Raw genomic sequence first — 20,095 nt, 5'->3', positions numbered from 1 at the left:
CCACATTACAACACGCCTTTTTGTGGTTGCAAAGTCTGCAATTTTGCGAAATGCAGACTTTGCAACCACAAAAGGGCCTAGTACACTGGACCTATTCTCTATTAAGTGGAAACAATTCCTGGTGACCATTTTCTTGTGTTCTTTGCATGAGCAGTCCCAAGTCTGAGCTTTCAAACTGTTTTACTAGACACAGGCACAGACCTTACATATAGTTTTGTTGTGATTCGATGGGAAGATAAGTACATGCAGGAATTTAGAAAATACAAGGAGTTCAAAAAATCCATGGCATTCTTTTCATAGCAAAGGCTGTAAACCCCCAAATTGTCTCAAAAATATTATTAAGATGTTGTCGAGGTACGAAGCAGAGGGCACTACAAGTCGAGGTTTTGAGTCATTCACGACAAACCTATTGCTAACACACAGCTTTTTAAAATGTAACCCCAAAAACAGAACATTTTCAAGCTCAATCACCAGATGCCTTACTTATGCAAAGCCTGTGAATGACAATAGATTCACACTGCAAAACCTGAAATTATGCTCTTTGGGCAATGGGACTATGGACTTTTGCTAAGGTTTTACATCTTGGTTTGTTCACAAAGACACCCTCACCCTACCTTATGATACTGCATTTGTTTTGCATGAAAAAGGATATGAAACTTACGTAGGGTTGTCCTCCTGTCCCTGGAGAACTTACACTGTTGCTTCTTTGCTCTCCATGGTCTCGGTTTTGCTCTTGTGTGTCATGAAATCCACCTCCTCTCGGGTGTAATTCTCTCCTGGAAGCAGGGAGTTTTGACTTTATGTCAATTTCCAAAATGATGTCTTTAACACATCTTTTCCCTATTGAAAAAATAAAATTGATGAATCCCTGGTCTGTCCAAACACTTCTATAGCAAAGGTGCTGTACTAGTTCATAAAGGTAAAAGAACTGGATGCCACAAAATGTTGGCTAACTACCTAAATGTATAAATTGCCACATTTAGTGAACAATGTAAGATGTGTAATGCACAATTGTGTAAAGGCTCAAAAGGTGGACCCATAAGCCTTGTGAATACAATATTAAGGTTACAGACAGGTGCAGATGGTACCCTGGGTGATATTATTCCTTAAAGTCCTTAGATTTAGACTGTTCAAATAATGGGTGGAAATGATGAAAACATCTAACAGGAAGATTTCAGTGTTTTTCCCAAAACAAACTTCTACTTTGGTGGTTTGTTTCTGAAAAACAAAAATGATATATTGTCACCCATCATGCTGCCAAGACATTGCTGACCGTGTCAGCAGAAGCATTTAAGAAAAGTTCATCACAAGGATTGATAGGTCATATTTTGACTTTTCAGTCTTTGATGCCATCTGAAAAACGTCTAATTTCTGAAGAAATATGGAGTAGAAACCACTGGCTAAATTTCCTCCATATCAGCAACGGAGGAAAATCAGGAAGTGAATTTTGCTACCTATTTTGAGTTTCCTCAAAAAATTGGGGGATTTTAAATTCCACCAACCTCTAACGCCTCTCTTGGAGGTTTGTTGCCTTGTTCTTTAAATAGGCGGATGAGTTGTGGTTATTTCTAGGTTAGCTTAGGGTTACTTGCATGATTAGTTTGTGAATGTGTTGTGGCGCTACATAGATGAAATGCAAATATCTGATCCAACACCATGAGAGAGGAAGTACTCATTTTATAATAGCGTCTAAGCCAGGATTCTAGCTGTTGTCGGAAAAGTAGATCTGCCTGGAACCGCTTTATTAACACATGTAGAAAGAACGCTTGATTCTAGCTAGCCTCGCTTGCAACAAACAGATTTTTACTGCTAAACAACTATGCCCCGGCCCACAAAAACATCACTAAGAGCAGCTTCCAAAACCAAGCTGCAATGAACAGACAGGGAGAAACAGACTCTTACAAAGACTACTTGTTGTTGCACTGCTAGAATCAAGGCAAGTCTGACACCTTAATACCCACCTCCCCTTGAGCTGCTTCAGGGACCCATCATCAGGCCATCACAGTTGCCTTGTTTCTGAAACTCTATTCAAAGCCTTTTTCGGTGGTGGGGGGAGGGGTAGACATCACTACTTACGACCTTCTGCCCAGGAGTGATGTCTTCGCCATCGGCTTCGGAGGCGCTGACGAGGCCTTCGACCCGCTCCTGTTCTGGTACAACGACGCCCTCCTGGAAGATGTCGTCGGGAATGGATGTCGACGAGGGAGCCATTGTTCTTCGAGCTCGACGATCGCGAATGGTTTTCTTGGAGCGGAAAGAGGCGCAAGCTGGACAGTCTCTGGCCTTGTGCTCCGGTGAAAGGCAGAGGTTACACACCTCATGAAGATCTGTGTGTGGGAATTTCGACCCACATTGAGGACACTTCTTAAAAGGAATCCTTTCCATGAGCCAGATCTAATGGCCTAGGTAGGCCCGAAGGCCTTCGTCGGCGACCGGAATCGAAGACTTCGAACTTGAAGAGATGCGCGATGACTAGGGTTCGCGATCGAAACAATACTGGAGAAAGGGTGAATGATTGTGCGTCGAAAGTTGGATCAGTAACGGCACCGAACTGGAGCGCGATAAACACATCCGAGCCCGATGGCGGAAAAAAATAATCTAAGGATGGAGACGATGCCCATGCGCACTATGATCCAAAGGAGGAGTCACCTATCTTGTGACTTCCAAAGACTTTTCCAAGACAAAAACAAGTGCAAACATCCGGGCCCAACACCAGATGGCGATCTATGCTCAGTGTGTGATCTGCAGCTCATATGCCTCGAACATAAAGTTTCGGACCGGAGCGCAAAAGTTACATCCGAACCCAATGGCGGAAAAAAACTATCTGAGGATGGAGTCGATGCCCATGCGCACTATCGTCCAAGGGAGGAGTCACCTATCTCATGACTACAAAAGACTTCTTCCAAGACAACAACAAGGTGCAAGCATTCGAACCTAACACCAGATGGCGATCTAATGCAACAGTATGAATTCCGCAGCTCATATGCCTCGAACATGCAATTTTGTTATTCGAACACAATTGTATAGGCTTTTATAGATTTTCCAACTCCACACTTTTTCTCAAGAAAACAGTCAATGTTATCCTATGGGAGGAAATAGAGCTATCGGTTAGCAGGTAAGTACAAGGTTGTGGGAGTTAGTATTCTGGGGTTAGACTCCGGGTTCCCCCAGGGTCAAGGATGCACTCTCAAGGCACCCTGAACGGCACTAGGGCGGCCGGGTGCAGAGTGCTGAGGCCCTAATGTTATCCAATGGGGGATAGGGGGCCTCCGGTTGGTGGCTGCTCACGAGCAGGCCACAAGGTTGTGGGAGCAAAGCTCCTGGTATTAGGCTTAGGGCAAAGGGGAATCCAGATTAGCACACAAAGTACACCCGCAGCGGCGGCTGGGTGCAGGGTGCTGGTTTGGTGTCAAGAGCCGTGTTGTTTGTAATGGGGATTCTCCGGGTTCAACAAAGACTGCAGGCTCGGGGACGAAGATCTTCTGGAGGTGACTACCGGTTGGAGAGGTAAGTTGGGATGCCTGGAGATGCTGGGACACCATCAGTTGGACCACCCAAGGCCGTGGGCCTTCGGGTGCAGGGGTGTCTTTAGGCATCAGGTTTTCTTACCAGCTGCGGTTGAGAGGATTCTCCAGAAAGAGGCTGCAGGCTTCGCTGGGAGTTTCGAGGCAGATCAGAGATCACCGGATCTCGGGTCAGGATCGCCAGGGAGACCTCCTCGTGGTGTAGGGCGACTTGAACTCGGGCTGTGGGCGTCGGGTGCAGACTCACAGATTTGGCCGAAACCAGAGTCTGTGGGTGAGCAAATCCGGTGCTCACTGGAGACAAAGTCTTTCTTGTGGAAGGCAGGGCAGGTCCTCTAGGTTTTTGAGGTTGCTGGCTGCAGGACACACAATTTCACTTCCACAGGTTCGAGGTGGGGACAGGCCGGTAGGGCTTGGGACAAGTCAGTGGGAGTCCTACTCTTCTTAGCTTTGGCAAGGCTTCTTCGTTTCTTCTTCTTCTTTTCTTCTTAGTCGATTCTTGTCTGAGCTGGCAAGGTTCAGGGTAGCCCCTAAATACTAGGTTTAGGTGCGTTACAGGTAGGTAAAAGGTTGGGACCAATGGATCCCTTCTTTGGGGTGGGTACACCCCCTATTATGCCACCCTCCGGTGGGAGGGGGGCATATGCCTCACTCCGGTTGGCTAGGGTCCCTCATCTGCAAGATGGCGGGAACTGAGAGTTGTGCTTCACCTCACCTCCCCCACCTGAGGGGTGGCGTTAGAAAAGGTGGGCACACCTCTCTTGGTTTTCTGCTGATTCTCCCGCCCAAAGTGGGGGTCAAAACCGGTGGGGGCCAGTTACTGAAAGCAGCAACAGGTCTAGGGAAGCTCACAAAGGTGGCAAGCCTTTGAAGCTTCCCCTTCATGGGCCCTGCTCATCCTGGGGGAGGAGGCTTGGCACCTCATCCCAGGATGTGCATTGTTTCAGACCTCCCAGAAGCAACAGGCTCTCAACCCAGGGGTCCAGAAATATGTCTGGTAGTGGCAGCTGGGGAGCAGCCACTTAGTCTGGATACTAGTGATAGGTCATTTTTCAGGGGGCATCTCTAAGATGCCCTCTGTGTGAATTTTTAATTAAATCCCACACCGACGTCAGTGTGTGAGTTTAGTGTGCTGAAAAGTTTAATACCAAACTTCTCAGTCTTCAGTAAAGCCATCATGGTGCTGTGGAGTTTGTGATGACAAACTCCCAGCACCATATACTCTTGATGGCAGTACTGCACTTACAATGCCTAAGAATGGACTTAGACGCTTTAGGGGTACAGGGCTCATGCACCTGTACCCTCACCACTGGTATAATGCACCCAGCTAGAGGGGTGGATGATCTATGCCAGGGTAGTTGGTTGTAGGCGTGGCACACAGGGATGTAGGCCATGTCGACTTTTCACTTTGTTCTGCACCAACAAAACGCAGCCTGCAAAGGCAATGTGTGTGTGTAAAGGTACGGGCCTCTAAGGGTAGCACAATAAGTGCTTCAAATCTCAGAGGCCTTCCGTGGCCACAGTGCCATTGGTACATGGGGTACCTTTTACAAGGGACTGACCTGTTGCCAAAGAGTGTTAATTGGGCTTGGTTTTCAATAGGGGTGGGCGGAATTTGTGAAATTGCCTTTCGCAAAATTTCGCGAAACGGAAAAAATCTGCACAAACATGTGAAATTTCGCGTGCTCGCGGAGATTTTGGGCTAATTAATGCGTTACTGAATTTGGGCTTCAACTCGGGCACCTGCTTTATTTATATCTGTAAGTGCTTCCTGTTGAGGTTTAATTTTTGTGACAGGAGCCTCGTGCCAGAATGAATCCTTCCCTGCATGTTTATCCAAGAAGATGCCACCATTTTGTGCAATACCTCTACTCAACTGGAGTACTTTCTACCGGCTAATCAGTAAGTGCTACCTCGTTGGGAAATGCATAGTCCGTTTCCTACAATACAGCTGCGTAAAGGGCCAGAAGAGTTGTCTCCAGTGACCATGTGTGCCTGTAACTTTGCCACCGCGCCGATGGGCGCCGGGGTCCCTTGAGTGAGCTTTCGGGAAAGGGCGGGAAGACGTTGCACACCGCTAGTGTGTGTGGGGCCAAACGGGCAGGGCTTCTAGGCCAGTTCACATGCCTCTTGTTTATAAAGGATCAGAGCAGGGTCTCTGAGGCAGACAAGGAGAAGGAACCGCCTTGTCACAGGAAGTACACGAGGATTGCGCTGGAGTAAATCAAGGATGCAAAGACCACCGGCAAGGATTACAGCTAACATTTCAGGGTGGAAATGGGGAGAACTGACATCTGCTTAACCACGCTCACGAATTCTACACGAGGATTGCACTCGAGAAAATGAAGGATGCAAACACCACCGGCAAGTATTACAGCTAACATTTCAGGGTGGAAATGGGGAGAACTGACATCTGCTTAACCACGCTCACGAATTCTACACGAGGATTGCACTCGAGAAAATGAAGGATGCAAACACCACCGGCAAGTATTACAGCTAACGTTTCAGGGTGGAAATGGGGAGAACTGACATCTGCTTAACCACGCTCACGAATTCTACACGAGTATTGCGCTCGAGAAAATGAAGGATGCAAACACCACCGGCAAGTATTACAGCTAACATTTCAGGGTGGAAATGGGGAGAACTGACATCTGCTTAACCACGCTCACGAATTCTACACGAGGATTGCACTCGAGAAAATGAAGGATGCAAACACCACCGGCAAGTATTACAGCTAACGTTTCAGGGTGGAAATGGGGAGAACTGACATCTGCTTAACCACGCTCACGAATTCTACACGAGGATTGCACTCGAGAAAATGAAGGATGCAAACACCACCGGCAAGTATTACAGCTAACATTTCAGGGTGGAAATGGGGAGAACTGACATCTGCTTAACCACGCTCACGAATTCTACACGAGGATTGCACTCGAGAAAATGAAGGATGCAAACACCACCGGCAAGTATTACAGCTAACGTTTCAGGGTGGAAATGGGGAGAACTGACATCTGCTTAACCACGCTCACGAATTCTACACGAGTATTGCGCTCGAGAAAATGAAGGATGCAAACACCACCGTCAAGGATTACAGCTAACATTTCAGAGTGGAAATGGGGAGAACTGACATCTGCTTAGCCACCACCATGCTCACGAATGGCAGATTAATGCGTTCCAGAATTTGAGCTTCAACTCGGGCACCTACTTTATTTATCTGTAAGTACTTCCTGTTGAGGTTTAGTGACAGGAGCATCGTGCCAGAATGAATCCTGCCCTTCATATTTCCGTTCCCCCGCGGATCGCGGACGTTTTGACATTTTTGCATTCCGCACGGAATGCGAAAATGCAGAAATTTCGCAAGTTCCACGAGCAGAACAGAATTTGTCGCCCACCCTTAGTTTTCAATGCAGTTTTAGGGAAAGAACATAGGTCCTTAGTACCTATTTAGCAGGAACCCAGGGCGCACTCAGTCAAAGCACATCAGCAGTTTAGCAAAAAGCGGGGGCAACCATGCAAAAAGAGGGCACTTTCTTACAAATTGTATGTAGTGCTCTTTCAGATTCAGATGTAAGATCTTGAAAAGCAATAGAAATTAAGATCTCCTTATTTCAACTGGAGATCCATGACCAACATAGGCAAACCTTTCTTTCCTAAAAACTGTTGAAGAATCCTCCCACTGTGAGAAACATAAACTAATAAAGTAAACAGAAATAAAAAAGGTTTCCAAGTAGCCAACTTAACATCAAATAAGTTACAAGATCTGTATCTTGTAATGAGTGAAACCTCTTTATAGGGGGAAAAGAGAAGTGTCTAGTAACCATCTTATACTTGGCAATTCTTTCAAATAGTTGTATACGCTGATGGCAGCAAAGTTAGACTTGTAAGCATTTACCCATTTCCTGGAATGGGCTAAAAGAGAAACACATAATAATACTTTATGCAGAAAAAAGAGAAAGTGGATTAATCTTTTTATTTGATTTGATTAAGTACTTGTAAAGCGCGACTGTCACTCCGCGAGGAGTAGCCTGGCGCTGAATTGGTTTGGAGGTGAGAAAGAACCATAAAGAGACTAGATAAGAGAAAGGCATGATTCATCTGGGACACTAAAAACCCATGTCTTTAAGGCCTTCCTAAATAGAGTTTCTGAGTTAAATAGCCTTAGATGAGATGGAAGTAGATTCCAGGCTTTGGCTCCAAGGTAAGACACGGTCTTACCTCCTTTCAATTTATATCTTAAAGTGGGGTTTTTTAGCAGGTTTGCTGAGGATGACTTGAGAAGTCTTATTGTGGTGTATGGAGCAAATCGTGTTGCAAGATATTTGGGTCCCAAGTTGAGCCTGTCTCTGTAGGTGATCAGGAGAATCTTGAAAAGAATTCTCTTGTGCACTGGGAGCCAATGAAGACTATTTAAAGCTGCGGAAGCTGAAGATCTTCGTGGGAGTTTAAGCACTAACCGCGCTGCCGCGTGCTGCACCACCTGTAACTTCTTTAAAATAGCTTTATTAGCTCCTGCGAGAAGACTATTACAATAATCTAAGCACGATAAAGTACAATGACAACCAAGGAAGAACTTACTTTGACATTGTTTTCTTGTGATGATTTCCTAGCTACTTAAGGAAAATGCTACTTACCAGTATGCATCTGTTCTTGGCATGTAGAGCTGCAGATCCTCACACTTGCATTAAATCGCCATCTAGTGTTGGGCTCGGATGCTTGCACATTGTTGTTGTCTTGGAAGAAGTCTTTGTAGTCACGAGATAGGTGACTCCTCCCTTGGACGATAGTGCGCATGGGCAACAACTCCATCCTTAGATTGTTTTTCGCCATGATGGGAAATGATGGAGTTAGTAGAAAGAAAAAGATGTCCATGTGTGTATATCTAAGATAGAACTGGAAAAGATACAGGTCCCGGGGAGGTGGGTGGGCGTGTGGGGATCTGCAGCTCTACATGCCAAGAACAGATGCATACTGGTAAGTAGCATTTTCCCTTCGAGGCATATGAGCTGCAGATCACACACTTGCATAGACTGTACAGCAGTATCTCCCCTAGCGCTGGTCACCTGTATCGGTTGCAGTAGTTTGAAAGAGAGTTTTAAGAACAGCTTGGCCCACAGAAGCTTGCTGCTTGGCTTGCACGTCAACACAATAGTGTTTAGTGAAGGTGTGTGTTGTAGACCATGTTGCTGCCTTACAAATGTCTTCTAGGGGAATGTTCCCCAAGAATGCCATAGAGGCCCCTAGTTTGCGTGTGGAATGCGCCCTAGGGGGAATTGTCAATGTGCGTTTTGCTTTCTGGTAGCATATTTGGATACATTTGACGATCCACCTTGCAATCCCAGCTTTGGAGATGGAACTACCCTTCTGCGGTGGGGAGAAAGCTAAGAACAGTTGTTTTGTTTTGCGAAAGGATTTGGTTCTGTCAATGTAATAAAGCATGGCTCTTTTTACATCTAGGGTGTGTAGAGCTCTTTCCGCTACGGAGTCCGGGTTTGGAAAAAACACTGGCAACTCTACTGATTGGTTAAGATGAAATGGAGAGATGACTTTAGGAAGGAATTGTGGGTTTGTCCTGAGAACCGCCTTGTTACGATGTAATTGTAAGAATGGTTCTTGTATGGTTAAAGCCTGGATCTCACTTACTCTTCTAAGAGAGGTGATGGCGATAAGGAAAGCTACTTTCCATGTGAGGAACTGCAGTTCGCATTTATGCAAAGGTTCAAATGGGGGTCCCATGAGCCTGGTAAGAACAATATTTAGATTCAACACTGGAGAGGGTGGTAACCTAGGAGGAATGATTCTTTTCAGGCCCTCCATGAAGGCCTTAATTGCAGGGACTCTAAAAAGTGACAGGTGTTGTCTGTTCTGCAGGTAAGCAGCAAGTGCTGCTAGATGTAAACGTATGGATGAGTATGCTAGATTACATCTTTGCAAGTGCAGCAGGTAGCAAATGATATTCTGGATGGAGGCATCCAGGGGATCAATATGGTTGTTGGTGCAGTAAATGGCAAATCTTTTCCATTTTGCAGCATAGCAAGCACTAGTAGTAGGGTGTCTGGCTTCTTAATAATGTTCATACAGTCCGGTGGTAGGTTAAGGTAACCGAACTCTAGGACTTCAGGAGCCAGATCGCCAGATTCAGCTGACCTGGATCTGGATGTCTGATCTCTCCATGGTTCTGCGTTAGCAGGGATGGGGCTAGGCGTAGTTTTTTGGTGCGGAACTAGTGAGAGTTCCAACGGTATTGTGAACCACGGTTTGCGTGCCCATGTGGGAGCTACTAAGATTAGTTTGAGAGGCTGTTGTCGGAGCTTGCGTATTACTAGTGGAATCAGTGGGAGAGGCGGAAAATATACGCAAATCTGCCAGACCAGTTCCTCCATATCGCATTGCCTTTGGACAATGGTTGTGGAAACCTGGCGGCGAAGGTTGGACGTTTTCGTGTGTGGCGAACAGATCTATGTCTGGTTGGCCCCACATCTGGAAAAATGGTAGAAGAACTTGGGGATGCAGTTCCCATTCGTGAATTTGTTGTGTTTGTCGACTTAACAGATCCGCAATCTGATTGTGAACTCTTGGAAGGTGTTCGGCAAGTAGTGAATATGCTACTTACCAGTATGCATCTGTTCTTGGCATGTAGGGCTGCTGACATTCATATCTGTGCATAGATCGCCGCCTAGTGTTGGGTCCGGATGATTGCACATTGTTGTCCTGGAAGAGTCTTCGAAGCATCCTGAGATGGGTGACTCCTCCCCTGGACCACAGTGCGCATGGGCATCCTCTCCATCCCCAGATTGTTTTTCGCCATTGTGGCAGTGATGGAGTAGATACAGGAAGTGATGACCATGCTATACAGTAATTCTGAGAGCTGCAGTTGCGACAGGCGCCGTGGAGGAGGGTGGGCGATATGAATGTCAGCAGCCCTACATGCCAAGAACAGATGCATACTGGTAAGTAGCATATTCAGTTCGAGGCATGTGGGCTGCTGAATTCATATCTGTGCATAGAATACACAGCAGTACCTCCTATTAGCGGCGGCCACCCGTGCCAGCTGCAGCAGTCTGAAAAAGAGTTTTGAGAACAGCCTGTCCTACAGCAGCCTGCTGTTTTGAGTGTACATCTACACAGTAGTGTTTGGTAAATGTATGTATAGTGGACCATGTGGCTGCTCTACATATTTCTTGTAAAGGAATGTTTCCCAGGAAAGCCATGGACGCCCCTAACTTCCGTGTTGAGTGGGCTCGTGGAGGAATCGTTAATGTGCGTTTAGCTTTTTGATAACAAATTTGGATACATTTAACGATCCATCTGGCTATACCTGCTTTGGAAATGGCGTTGCCTTTGTGTTGTGGAGAGAAGGCAACGAAGAGTTGTTTAGTCTTCCTAAAGTTTTTAGTTCTGTCAATATAGTACATGAGGGCCCTTTTGACATCTAGTGTGTGGAGCATCCTCTCAGCGACATTTTGTGGGTTTTGGAAGAAAACCGGCAGTTCAATGGTTTGGTTCATGTGGAACTGCGATATTACTTTAGGCATGAACTTGGGGTTGGTACGTAGTACGACCCGGTTTGCGTGAACTTGTATAAATGGCTCCTGAATGGTTAGTGCCTGGAGTTCACTAACTCTCCTTAAGGAAGTGATGGCAACCAGGAAAGCTACTTTCCAGGTGAGGAATTGAATCTCGCAAGAATGGAGAGGTTCAAAGGGTGGACCCATTAGTCTGGTGAGGACCAAGTTGAGGTTCCACACCGGTGCCGGGGGGTGCCTTGGGGGAATCACCCGTTTAAGTCCTTCCAAGAAGGCTTTGATGGCAGGCACTCTAAATAAAGAGAGGTGCTGCCTGTTTTGGAGGTAGGCTGCTATTGCTGTTAAATGGACACGTATTGAGGTGTATGCCAGATTGCATCGGTATAGGTGTATTAGATAGCAGATTATGTTCTGAATAGATGCGTCTAGTGGGTTAATGTGGTTGTTGTTGCAATAAATGACAAACCTCTTCCATTTGGCTGCATAGCAAGCTCTGGTAGTGGGTCTCCTAGCTTCCTTAATGATCTCCATACAGTCAGGTGGCAGATTTAGGTAGCCAAACTCTAAGACTTCAGGAGCCAGATTGCCAGGTTCAGCTGTTGCGGATCCGGGTGTTGAATTTCTCCATGGTTCTGCGTCAAAAGCGCGGGTTTGATCCGCAGCCTTTGATGCGGCACCACGGAAAGTTCCAGAAAGGTGGTGTACCATGGCTGGCGTGCCCACGTTGGAGCAACCAGGATGAGTGTCAGAGAGTGCTGTCGCAGTTTGCGTGCCACTAGCGGTATCAACGGCGCTGGGGGAAAAGCATACGCAAATCTGCCGGACCAGTTCATCCATATCGCATTGCCCTGCGACTGTGGATGTGGGAACCTGGCGGCAAAGCTTTGGCATTTTGCGTTTTCCCTTGTGGCGAATAGGTCTATCTCTGGATGACCCCACTGCTGGAAGTACGGTTGGAGCACTGATGGGTGTAACTCCCACTCGTGCATCTGGTGGCTGTGTCTGCTGAGCAGATCCGCCATCTGGTTGTCTTTGCCTGGGAGGTGTTCCGCCATGAGGAATATGTTCCTCTGAATGGCCCACTTCCACATGCTCTGAGCCAGATGAGACAACTGTGGAGAGTGTGTTCCTCCCTGCTTCTGTATGTAGTACATGGCAGTCATGTTGTCCGTCCGGATCAACACGACCTTGTTGCACAGGTGTACTTTGAATGCTTTCATTGCCAGGAAGATTGCCATCAGTTCCAGAAGGTTGATGTGCATCTTCTTTTGTTGTGTAGTCCATAGTCCCTGCACTGTGTAATTGAGTACATGAGCTCCCCATCCCTGGAGAGACGCGTCCGCTGTCAGTATTATTTGTGGAACAGGCTCTTGGAACGGTCGGCCCTTGCAAAGGTTTTGTGGATTCCACCAATGCAGAGAGTTGTATGCCCGACCGCTCACCAACACTAGGTCTTTCAACTGTCCTTGAGCCGGATTCCACTGACGTGCTAAGCACTCCTGAAGCGGGCGCATATGTAGTCTCGCGTGTGGGACTATGAAGATGCAGGAGGCCATCATGCCTATCAACTGCATGAACACTCGCGCCGGTAGGGAGTGTTGAGGTTTGAATTTTGAGATCAGCAGTTGCATGCTGTTGATTCTCACTAAAGTTGGCTGAGCTGTGGCAGCCAGAGTGTTGATTGTAGCGCCTAAGTACTGTTGTACGTGCGCAGGTTGGAGACTTGACTTTGGGTAATTTAGTGAGAATCCCAGATCGTGAAGAAGGTGAATGGTGTGGGACATGTGGGCGGCACATTGTTGTGCTGAATTGGCCTGAACTAGCCAGTCGTCCAAATAAGGGAAGACGTGAATATTTTGTCTTCGTAGATGTGCGGCCACTGTCGCCAGGCACTTGGTAAAGACCCTGGGTGCTGTTGTTACTCCGAAGGGGAGAACTTTGAACTGATAGTGATTCCCTTGAATGGTGAATCTGAGGTATTTCCTGTGTGAAGGGTGTATTGGTATGTGGAAGTATGCATCCTTCAGGTCTAGTGTAGCTAGGAAATCCCCCTGAGTGAGTAGTGGGAGAACCTGTTGGAGGGTGAGCATATGGAAATGCTCCGACAGTATATATAGGTTTAGGGGTCGCAGGTCTAGGATAGGTCTGAGAGAGCCGTCCTTTTTTGGGATCAAGAAGTACAGAGAGTACACTCCTGTGCCCTGCTGGGCGGTGGGTACTACTTCTATGGCCCCTTTTGCGAGCATAGCAAGCACCTCTTGCTGGAGTAAATCTAAGTGTTCGGCTGACATAGGACGGTGCTTTGGTGGTATGTTGGGTGGAGTGGAAGTTAGTTCCAGACAGTACCCATGTTGAATGATGTCCCTGACCCACCTGTCCGTGGTGATGTTCTTCCATGCGGGCAGGAACAGCTGGAGTCGTCCCCCGACAGGTGTTAAGTGGTCGGGGGGTAGGGAGAGGGCGTCACTGTTTGTTTTTTGGGGAGGACCTGGTGTTGCCATATCCACGTCCCCTACCCTTGGCGCTGGATCCACGATATCCACCCCTGTTGTTTTTGTCGTAGGTGGTCTGTGTGCTACCTTTAGCATACTGTTGTTGTGACCCCTGGCCCCTTGACGTTCCCCTATTTCCAGTGCGACGAAAGGAGCCACTACGAAATTGTTGGCTTTGTAGCGCCCCCATAGATTTGGCAGTATCTGTGTCTTTTTTTATTTTCTCTAGGGTAGTGTCAACGTCTGGGCCAAATAAAAATTCTGTGTTAACCGGTAAGTTGAGGATATTGTTTTGGATCTCGGGTTTGAAGCCTGAGATGCGTAACCAGGCATGGCGTCGTAACATGACACTTGTGTTTATTGCCCTGGCCGCTGTGTCAGCTGCGTCTAGGGCGCATTTGATGGACGCATTAGTGAGGAGTTGTCCTTCTCTAATGAGGAGCTCTGCTGACTCTTTATACTCCTCTGGTAGGTGTTGGAGCAGTGACTCTAGGGTGTCATAATGTGACCTGTCATAACGTGCCAGGAGTGCTTGTGTATTTGCGATGCGCAGGATATTGGCTGCTTGCGCTGCCACACGTTTGCCCGATGTTTCAAGGACCTTTGACTCTTTGTCGGGGGGAGGAGCATCACCAGTTGTCTGTGAGTGGGCTCTTTTGCGAGCGTTGGCAACCACCATAGAGTCTAATGGCAACTGACCCCTAATGTATTTAGGGTCACCAGGTGCAGGCTTATATTTCTTTTCAATCCTTGGGTTTAACACTCGGGCTCTTGTGGTGTCCTTGAAAATGTCTTTGGCAGGCTTCAGAACCCCTTTAAGCATGGGCAGAGTCTTGACAGTTCTTTCCGAAGATGCGAAAGTGTCAAGCAGGAAGTCCTCCTCAATGGCGTCAGAGTGCAGTTCCACCCCATGATGAGCAGCTGCCCGTTCGATAAGGGCATTAAATGCGGCCGTGTCCTCTGTAGGAGAAGTTTTAATATTGTAGAGGTGCGCATCCTGAGCATGTGGCGTGACACTTGGGTCTGTGGGGTCATCCCATGCCTGATCAGGATGTGTCATCGGGATCTGCGTCCCCGGGGTAGATGGTATCGTCCCCACCATATTCCTGCATTGTGTCCGATTCAGAAGGGGTAGGAGAAAAGGACTGTGGAGCTAGTGGGAGGGGATGGAAGTGTTCTTGCAACACTGGTTCCTGCTCAGCCGGTAGCTTGCGTTTTAGAGGAATTTTGTATGGCACCTCTTCCCTGACTGGCGTGATCTTGCGCTTGTGGAGCATGAGCCTGCCAATATCGGCATCGATAAACTGTGGCCCTGAAGGGTCGTGTTCCGTTAGGCCAGAGGCGGTGGACTGTGTGTGGAGGACACGTGTCCGAATTTGAAAAAGTTTCGGTGCCGATGTCGGTGGCAGCCCAAAGGTGATGTTGGTGGGCTCCGAGTGCACTGTACCGGGTGAGGTAGTGTGGGGACCCGAGGTAGAGTGGAGGGCTACCTGGTCCCGGATACGTTGAAGAGAGGCAGAGACCTGCTGCACAGCAAACTGAGATGGTGCTTTGGTGGGCATCTTGGTAGTAGGTGTGGAGGCCGACCCCGACTTTTTTGTCGGAAGGGGGTCACTGGCTTGAAGGGATGCATCGATAGTCGACGTAGTCGAGGACTTCTTTGGCATCGGTGCTTTAGGCGTCGACGTTGCCGAGGCGGCCATTTTGACTGCGGAGGCGACGGGCTTCGGTGTCGGCGCCGAAGGTGTCGGTGCCTTGTGGTGCACGAGGGCGCGCCTCTTCTGAGCGTCGACCGCGTCTGCTGCGGTGAGCTCGGCGCCGAAGTCTTTCTGTACGCGTTCGGAGCCGACGACTTTTTTCGGCGTCGGTGCCGGGCCAGCGGACTGTTTCGACGCCCTTGATCCGACCACCACCAGTTTCGCTTTCGATTTTGAAGGGACTGCAGCGATGGATGTTTTTGGGTTTAACAACCCGGTCGTCTTGGGTAATATTGGCTCTTGCATAGTGTTCAGTGCCGGGCCGGAAGTCGGGGCCGAGGAACCATGGATTAGGTCTTGGGTAAGGCCCGAAGGCGATCCCTCGACCGGAGCCTGACGACTAATTTCGGCCTCCGTTTCGACGGATTGGCCTAACTCCTCGGGGGAGCTGTCTTCTTCAGCCCCATAGGCTTCGTCGATGTCCCCTACCTCGTCGACGGCTTCTTCACGTCGAAAGAGCTCTTCGTCATCGTCGTCCGATCGGGAACCATGCTCCGAAGCGGGGCTAGATAGTATTTCTTCCACGCTCTCGGCGTCCTCGTCCTCGGTGCTGAATATGTTGGTGGGTGCGGGCGCTGCCTGCTGCGCCTCGAGTCTCGCTGCCCGTCGGTTCCGTAGAGTTTTCTTGGATCAGAACCGTGCGCAGGCCATGCATTTTGACTCGTCGTGATCCGGCGAGAGACATTTGTTACAGACCGGGTGGACGTCGATGTGAGGGTACTTGGCGTGGCACAACGGACACCTCTTGAACGGAGTTCTCGATTCCATCGTCGTGGAGCGTCGAAGTTTTGACCAAGTCGAATCAAAAGTTTGAAAAAGGGTGTGGAGCACTAGGACTAGTAGTCGACACCGAGCGGTAACTGTACCGACGAAAACTATAGGCCTTTTGGCCTAAACTAAGTATTCCGAAGTTGAGCTAAGATAGTTGCATCCGAACCCAATGGCGGAAAAAAACAATCTGGGGATGGAGAGGATGCCCATGCGCACTGTGGTCCAGGGGAGGAGTCACCCATCTCAGGATGCTTCGAAGACTCTTCCAGGACAACAATGTGCAATCATCCGGACCCAACACCAGGCGGCGATCTATGCACAGATATGAATTCAGCAGCCCACATGCCTCGAACATATATATTTTGTGGGATGGCCCATCTCCAAATATTCTGTGCAAGCTGGGATAGATGCAGAGAATGTGTGCCTCCTTATTTTTGTATGTAGTACATGGCTGTCATGTTGTCCGTCCGGATCAGGACAGCTTTGTTTTGTACATGTACTTGGAATGATTTTAAAGCTAGAAATATTGCTAGTTGAGTGGTCCACTTGCCTTGGGTTGTGTGTCCGAGGAGATGGGCTGCCCATCCTGTTAGTGATGCGTCTGTGGTGAGCATTATCTGGGGAACAGGTTCGAGGAACGGCTGCCCTTTGGACAAGTTTTTTGTATTCCACCACTGCAGAGAGCAATGTGTGCGGCTGTCTACCAACACCAGATCTGTAAGTTGTCCTTGAGCCTGATTCCACTGATGTGCTAGATATTCCTGTAAGGGGCGCATTTGAAGTCTTGCATAAGGTACAATAAAAATGCAAGATGCCATCATGCCTATGAGTTGCATGAGCACTCTGGCTGGGAGAGAGTGTTGGGCTTGTAATTTTGTGATGAGGGTTTGTATGCTGGCTATTCTGGCTGGACTGGGATATGCTCGAACTGTGGAGGTGTTTATTGTGGCCCCCAGATATTGGTGTATATGAGAGGGCTGGAGATGCGACTTGGTGTAGCTGACCGTGAATACCAAGCTGTGTAATGTTTGGATGGTCTGGTAAGTGTGTTGAACACATTGGTTGAATGACTTGGCTTTTATTAGCCAGTCGTCTAGATATGGGAAGACATGGATCTGTTGTCTTCTCAGGTGTGCTGCTACTACCACAAGACATTTTGTGAATACTCTGGGTGCGGTGGTGACTCCGAATGGAAGGACTGTGAACTGATAGTGTTGTCCGTCCACTACAAACCTTAGATACTTCCTGTGAGCGGGATGTATGGGAATGTGGAAGTAAGCGTCCTTGAGATCTAGTGTGGCAAGGAAATCACCTTGTTGCAGCAGCGGGAGCATTTGTTGGAGAGTGATCATATGAAAATAATCTGAGTGTATATATAGGTTGAGGGGTCTGAGGTCAAGTATCGGTCTTAGAGTCCCGTCCTTTTTTGGTATTAGGAAGTACAGCGAGTAAACGCCTGTTCCTTGATGTTGTAAGGGAACAGGCTCTATTGCGTGTTTTTGAAGCAGTGAGAGAACCTCTTGTTTTAGTAGCGTGAGATGATCTGTGGACATCGGACGCTGTTTGGGTGGTATGTGTGGGGGTAGCTGTATGTTACAGGCAGTAACCATACTGGATAATCTGTCTTACCCACTTGTCTGTTGTGATGGAATTCCAGACAGGTAGGAACTGTGATAATCTTTCCCCGACCGGAGTGGAATGGTCTGGGGGAAGCCGAGGGAAGTCACTGTTTTGTAGTGGGGGAGGCACGAGTGTTGTATTACCTCAGCCTCTTCCTTTACTGTTATTCCCTCTGTATCCGCCTCTAAAATATCCTCTATTGGTATGGGGGATGTTTGTGTAGTGGCTTTAAACGAAGATGAGGTGTCTGCGCCCATGTTTCTGGAGGCTTCTCCATAGAAGGAGCGACGAAAGGAGCCAGGTGTTTGTGGAGACTGTAACGCTCCCATGGACTTAGCAGTCTCTGTGTCTTTTTTCATCTTTTCAAGTGCAGTGTCTACAGCCGGGCCAAAAAGTTGTTCTTGGTTGAACGGCTGGTTGAGGATGGTAGTCTGGACCTCCTGCCTAAAGCCTGAAATGCGCAGCCAGACATGTCGTCTAAGGAGTACACTGGTATTGATGGATCTGGAGGCAGTGTCTGCCGCGTCAAGTGCGCATTTAATTGACGCGTTTTAAATTAGCTTGCCCTCTTGGATAAGATCATTTGCCTGGGTTTAATACTGGGCAGGCAAATGTTGTAATAGGGTTTCCAGTTGGTCATAGAGCGCCCTATCATATCTAGCCAGCAGTGCTTGCGTGTTGGCTATGCGCCAGTGATTGGCTGCCTGCGCAGCTACCCTCCTGCCAGAAGCGTCTAGTAATTTTGATTCTCTATCAGGGGGTGGCGCATCCCCAGAGGTTTGTGAGTTGGTGCGCTTTCTAGCATTGGAAACTACTAGAGAATCCAAAGGCAGCTGTCCCTTAATGTAAGCAGGGTCTTCAGGGACAGGTCTATATTTTTTATTGATTCTTGGGCTAAGAATCCTGACACGTATTGGATCTTTGAACACTTCAGGGGCATGCTTAATGACTCCCTTGATCATTGGCAGTATTTGTACTGTCTTTTGGGACTGTTCGCATGTATCCAAAAGGAAGTCTTCCTCTGCTGTGTCTGAGTGCATTGTTACGCCGTGATAAACTGCAGCCCTATTAAGCAGTTGTCCAAAACCAATATTGTCGTCTGGGGGAGATGGTTTTGAGGGGTATGGTTGGGGGCTTGGGAGGTCTGGTAGATCTGTTGGGACAGGGTACTCCCAATCATCTTGTGGTGAGTCGTCCGGATCTATGTACGGGTCATTTGGGTCACCCCCCCACCCCTTGGTCATCATCATCATCACGTGAAGGTGGTGTATGTGGTGGAGAGGTTACAGACAGAGGTGGTGTAACAGATTTAGGGAGAGGAGGTGGGTTAGAAGGAAGTACAGGAGAAGAAGGAGGCATAGGTGATGTAGCAGAGTCCTTCTTTTTCACAGGCACTGGAGTGGCAGGTGCTTTGTCTAACGTCCTCTTTTTACATGGCACAGCTGTGACAAGTCCTGTTTTAGGATTAATATAAATCTTTTTCTGCCTAGGATCGACAGGATCCAGGTAAAAAAGTTTCTCTTCCTCGGGAACCGCCTTTGGTGTCAATGTTTTCGGTTCCGAGCGTGGCTGGTGTTGATTTCTATGGTATTTTGCCTTAGGAGTCGTGGTAGAGTTCTTAGGCTTGTCTTTTGGTTCCGAGGGTCTTGGTTTCGGAGCCGAAGCGGGATCTTTAGGCTTGGAAGTGTTCGAAGCCGGCTTATCCATGGACTTTGATTTTTTCGGGGCCGATTTGTCTTTGGAAGTGGAAGGCGTTGGAACCGATTTCGGAGCCGAGTATTCCTTTGGCTTCGGTGCTTAAGGCGCCGGCGGGACGAATATGTGAGGTTTGCTCGGTCCCGAGCTACCGGAAGGCTTGTCTTTTTTCTTCGGAGCCGGGCCCGGAGGGGGGCTTCTGAAGTGTGTTTTCGGTCGCGACTGGGGCCAACAGGCGAAGGCTTGACCAGTGCCTTCGGTTTTGGTGGTGGAGTTTGGGTAGGGGCAGTAGTACTCACTCGTTGACCAGCAGTGATGGGGTCGTCTGAGTCGTCTGCCTCTGACACGATTTCGAGAGCTTCGGAATCTTCTTCTGGGAGATGCGGGCCTTCGTCGAAGATGTCCTCTGGTTCCGGAGTTGATCTCTGCGCCATGATGTGACGTCGAGCCCTTCGATCTCGAATAGTCTTCTTTGATCGAAAGGATGCGCAGGCTGGACAGCTGGACTCATCGTGTTCAGGTGAGAGGCACAGGTTGCAGACCTTGTGATGGTCACTGTGCAGGAATTTTGCTCCACACTGGGGGTATTTCTTGAATGGCGTCCTTTCCATTAGCCATAGGCCTTATAGCGTGAATAGGCCCAGCGGCCAGCGTCGGCGACCAGAATCGAGCCGATGAAAGGCACGTCGAAGATGAAGATGTTCGAAGTGGAAGTT

At 48.3% G+C, this 20,095-nt stretch overlaps 1 protein-coding gene across 3 annotated transcripts in view; it reads right to left on the bottom strand.

Moving 5' to 3' along the window:
- Window positions 1-20,095, bottom strand: part of LOC146832875 (E3 ubiquitin-protein ligase DTX3L-like) — a 570,028-nt gene that overhangs the window by 282,343 nt on the left and 267,590 nt on the right. For all 3 annotated transcript variants that reach the window (XM_085600299.1, XM_085600298.1, XM_085600297.1), the window contains exon 6: window positions 662-840. In XM_085600299.1, the coding sequence (XP_085456425.1) occupies window positions 662-840 (179 nt within the window). The remainder of the gene's footprint in view (window positions 1-661; window positions 841-20,095) is intronic.

The sequence above is a fragment of the Triturus cristatus genome, chromosome 4_2 (genome assembly GCF_964204655.1).
Source record: "Triturus cristatus chromosome 4_2, aTriCri1.1, whole genome shotgun sequence".
Taxonomy (NCBI): domain Eukaryota; kingdom Metazoa; phylum Chordata; class Amphibia; order Caudata; family Salamandridae; genus Triturus; species Triturus cristatus.
Note: the sequence above shows the minus strand (reverse complement) of the source record. Positions and strands in the feature narration are given on the sequence as shown.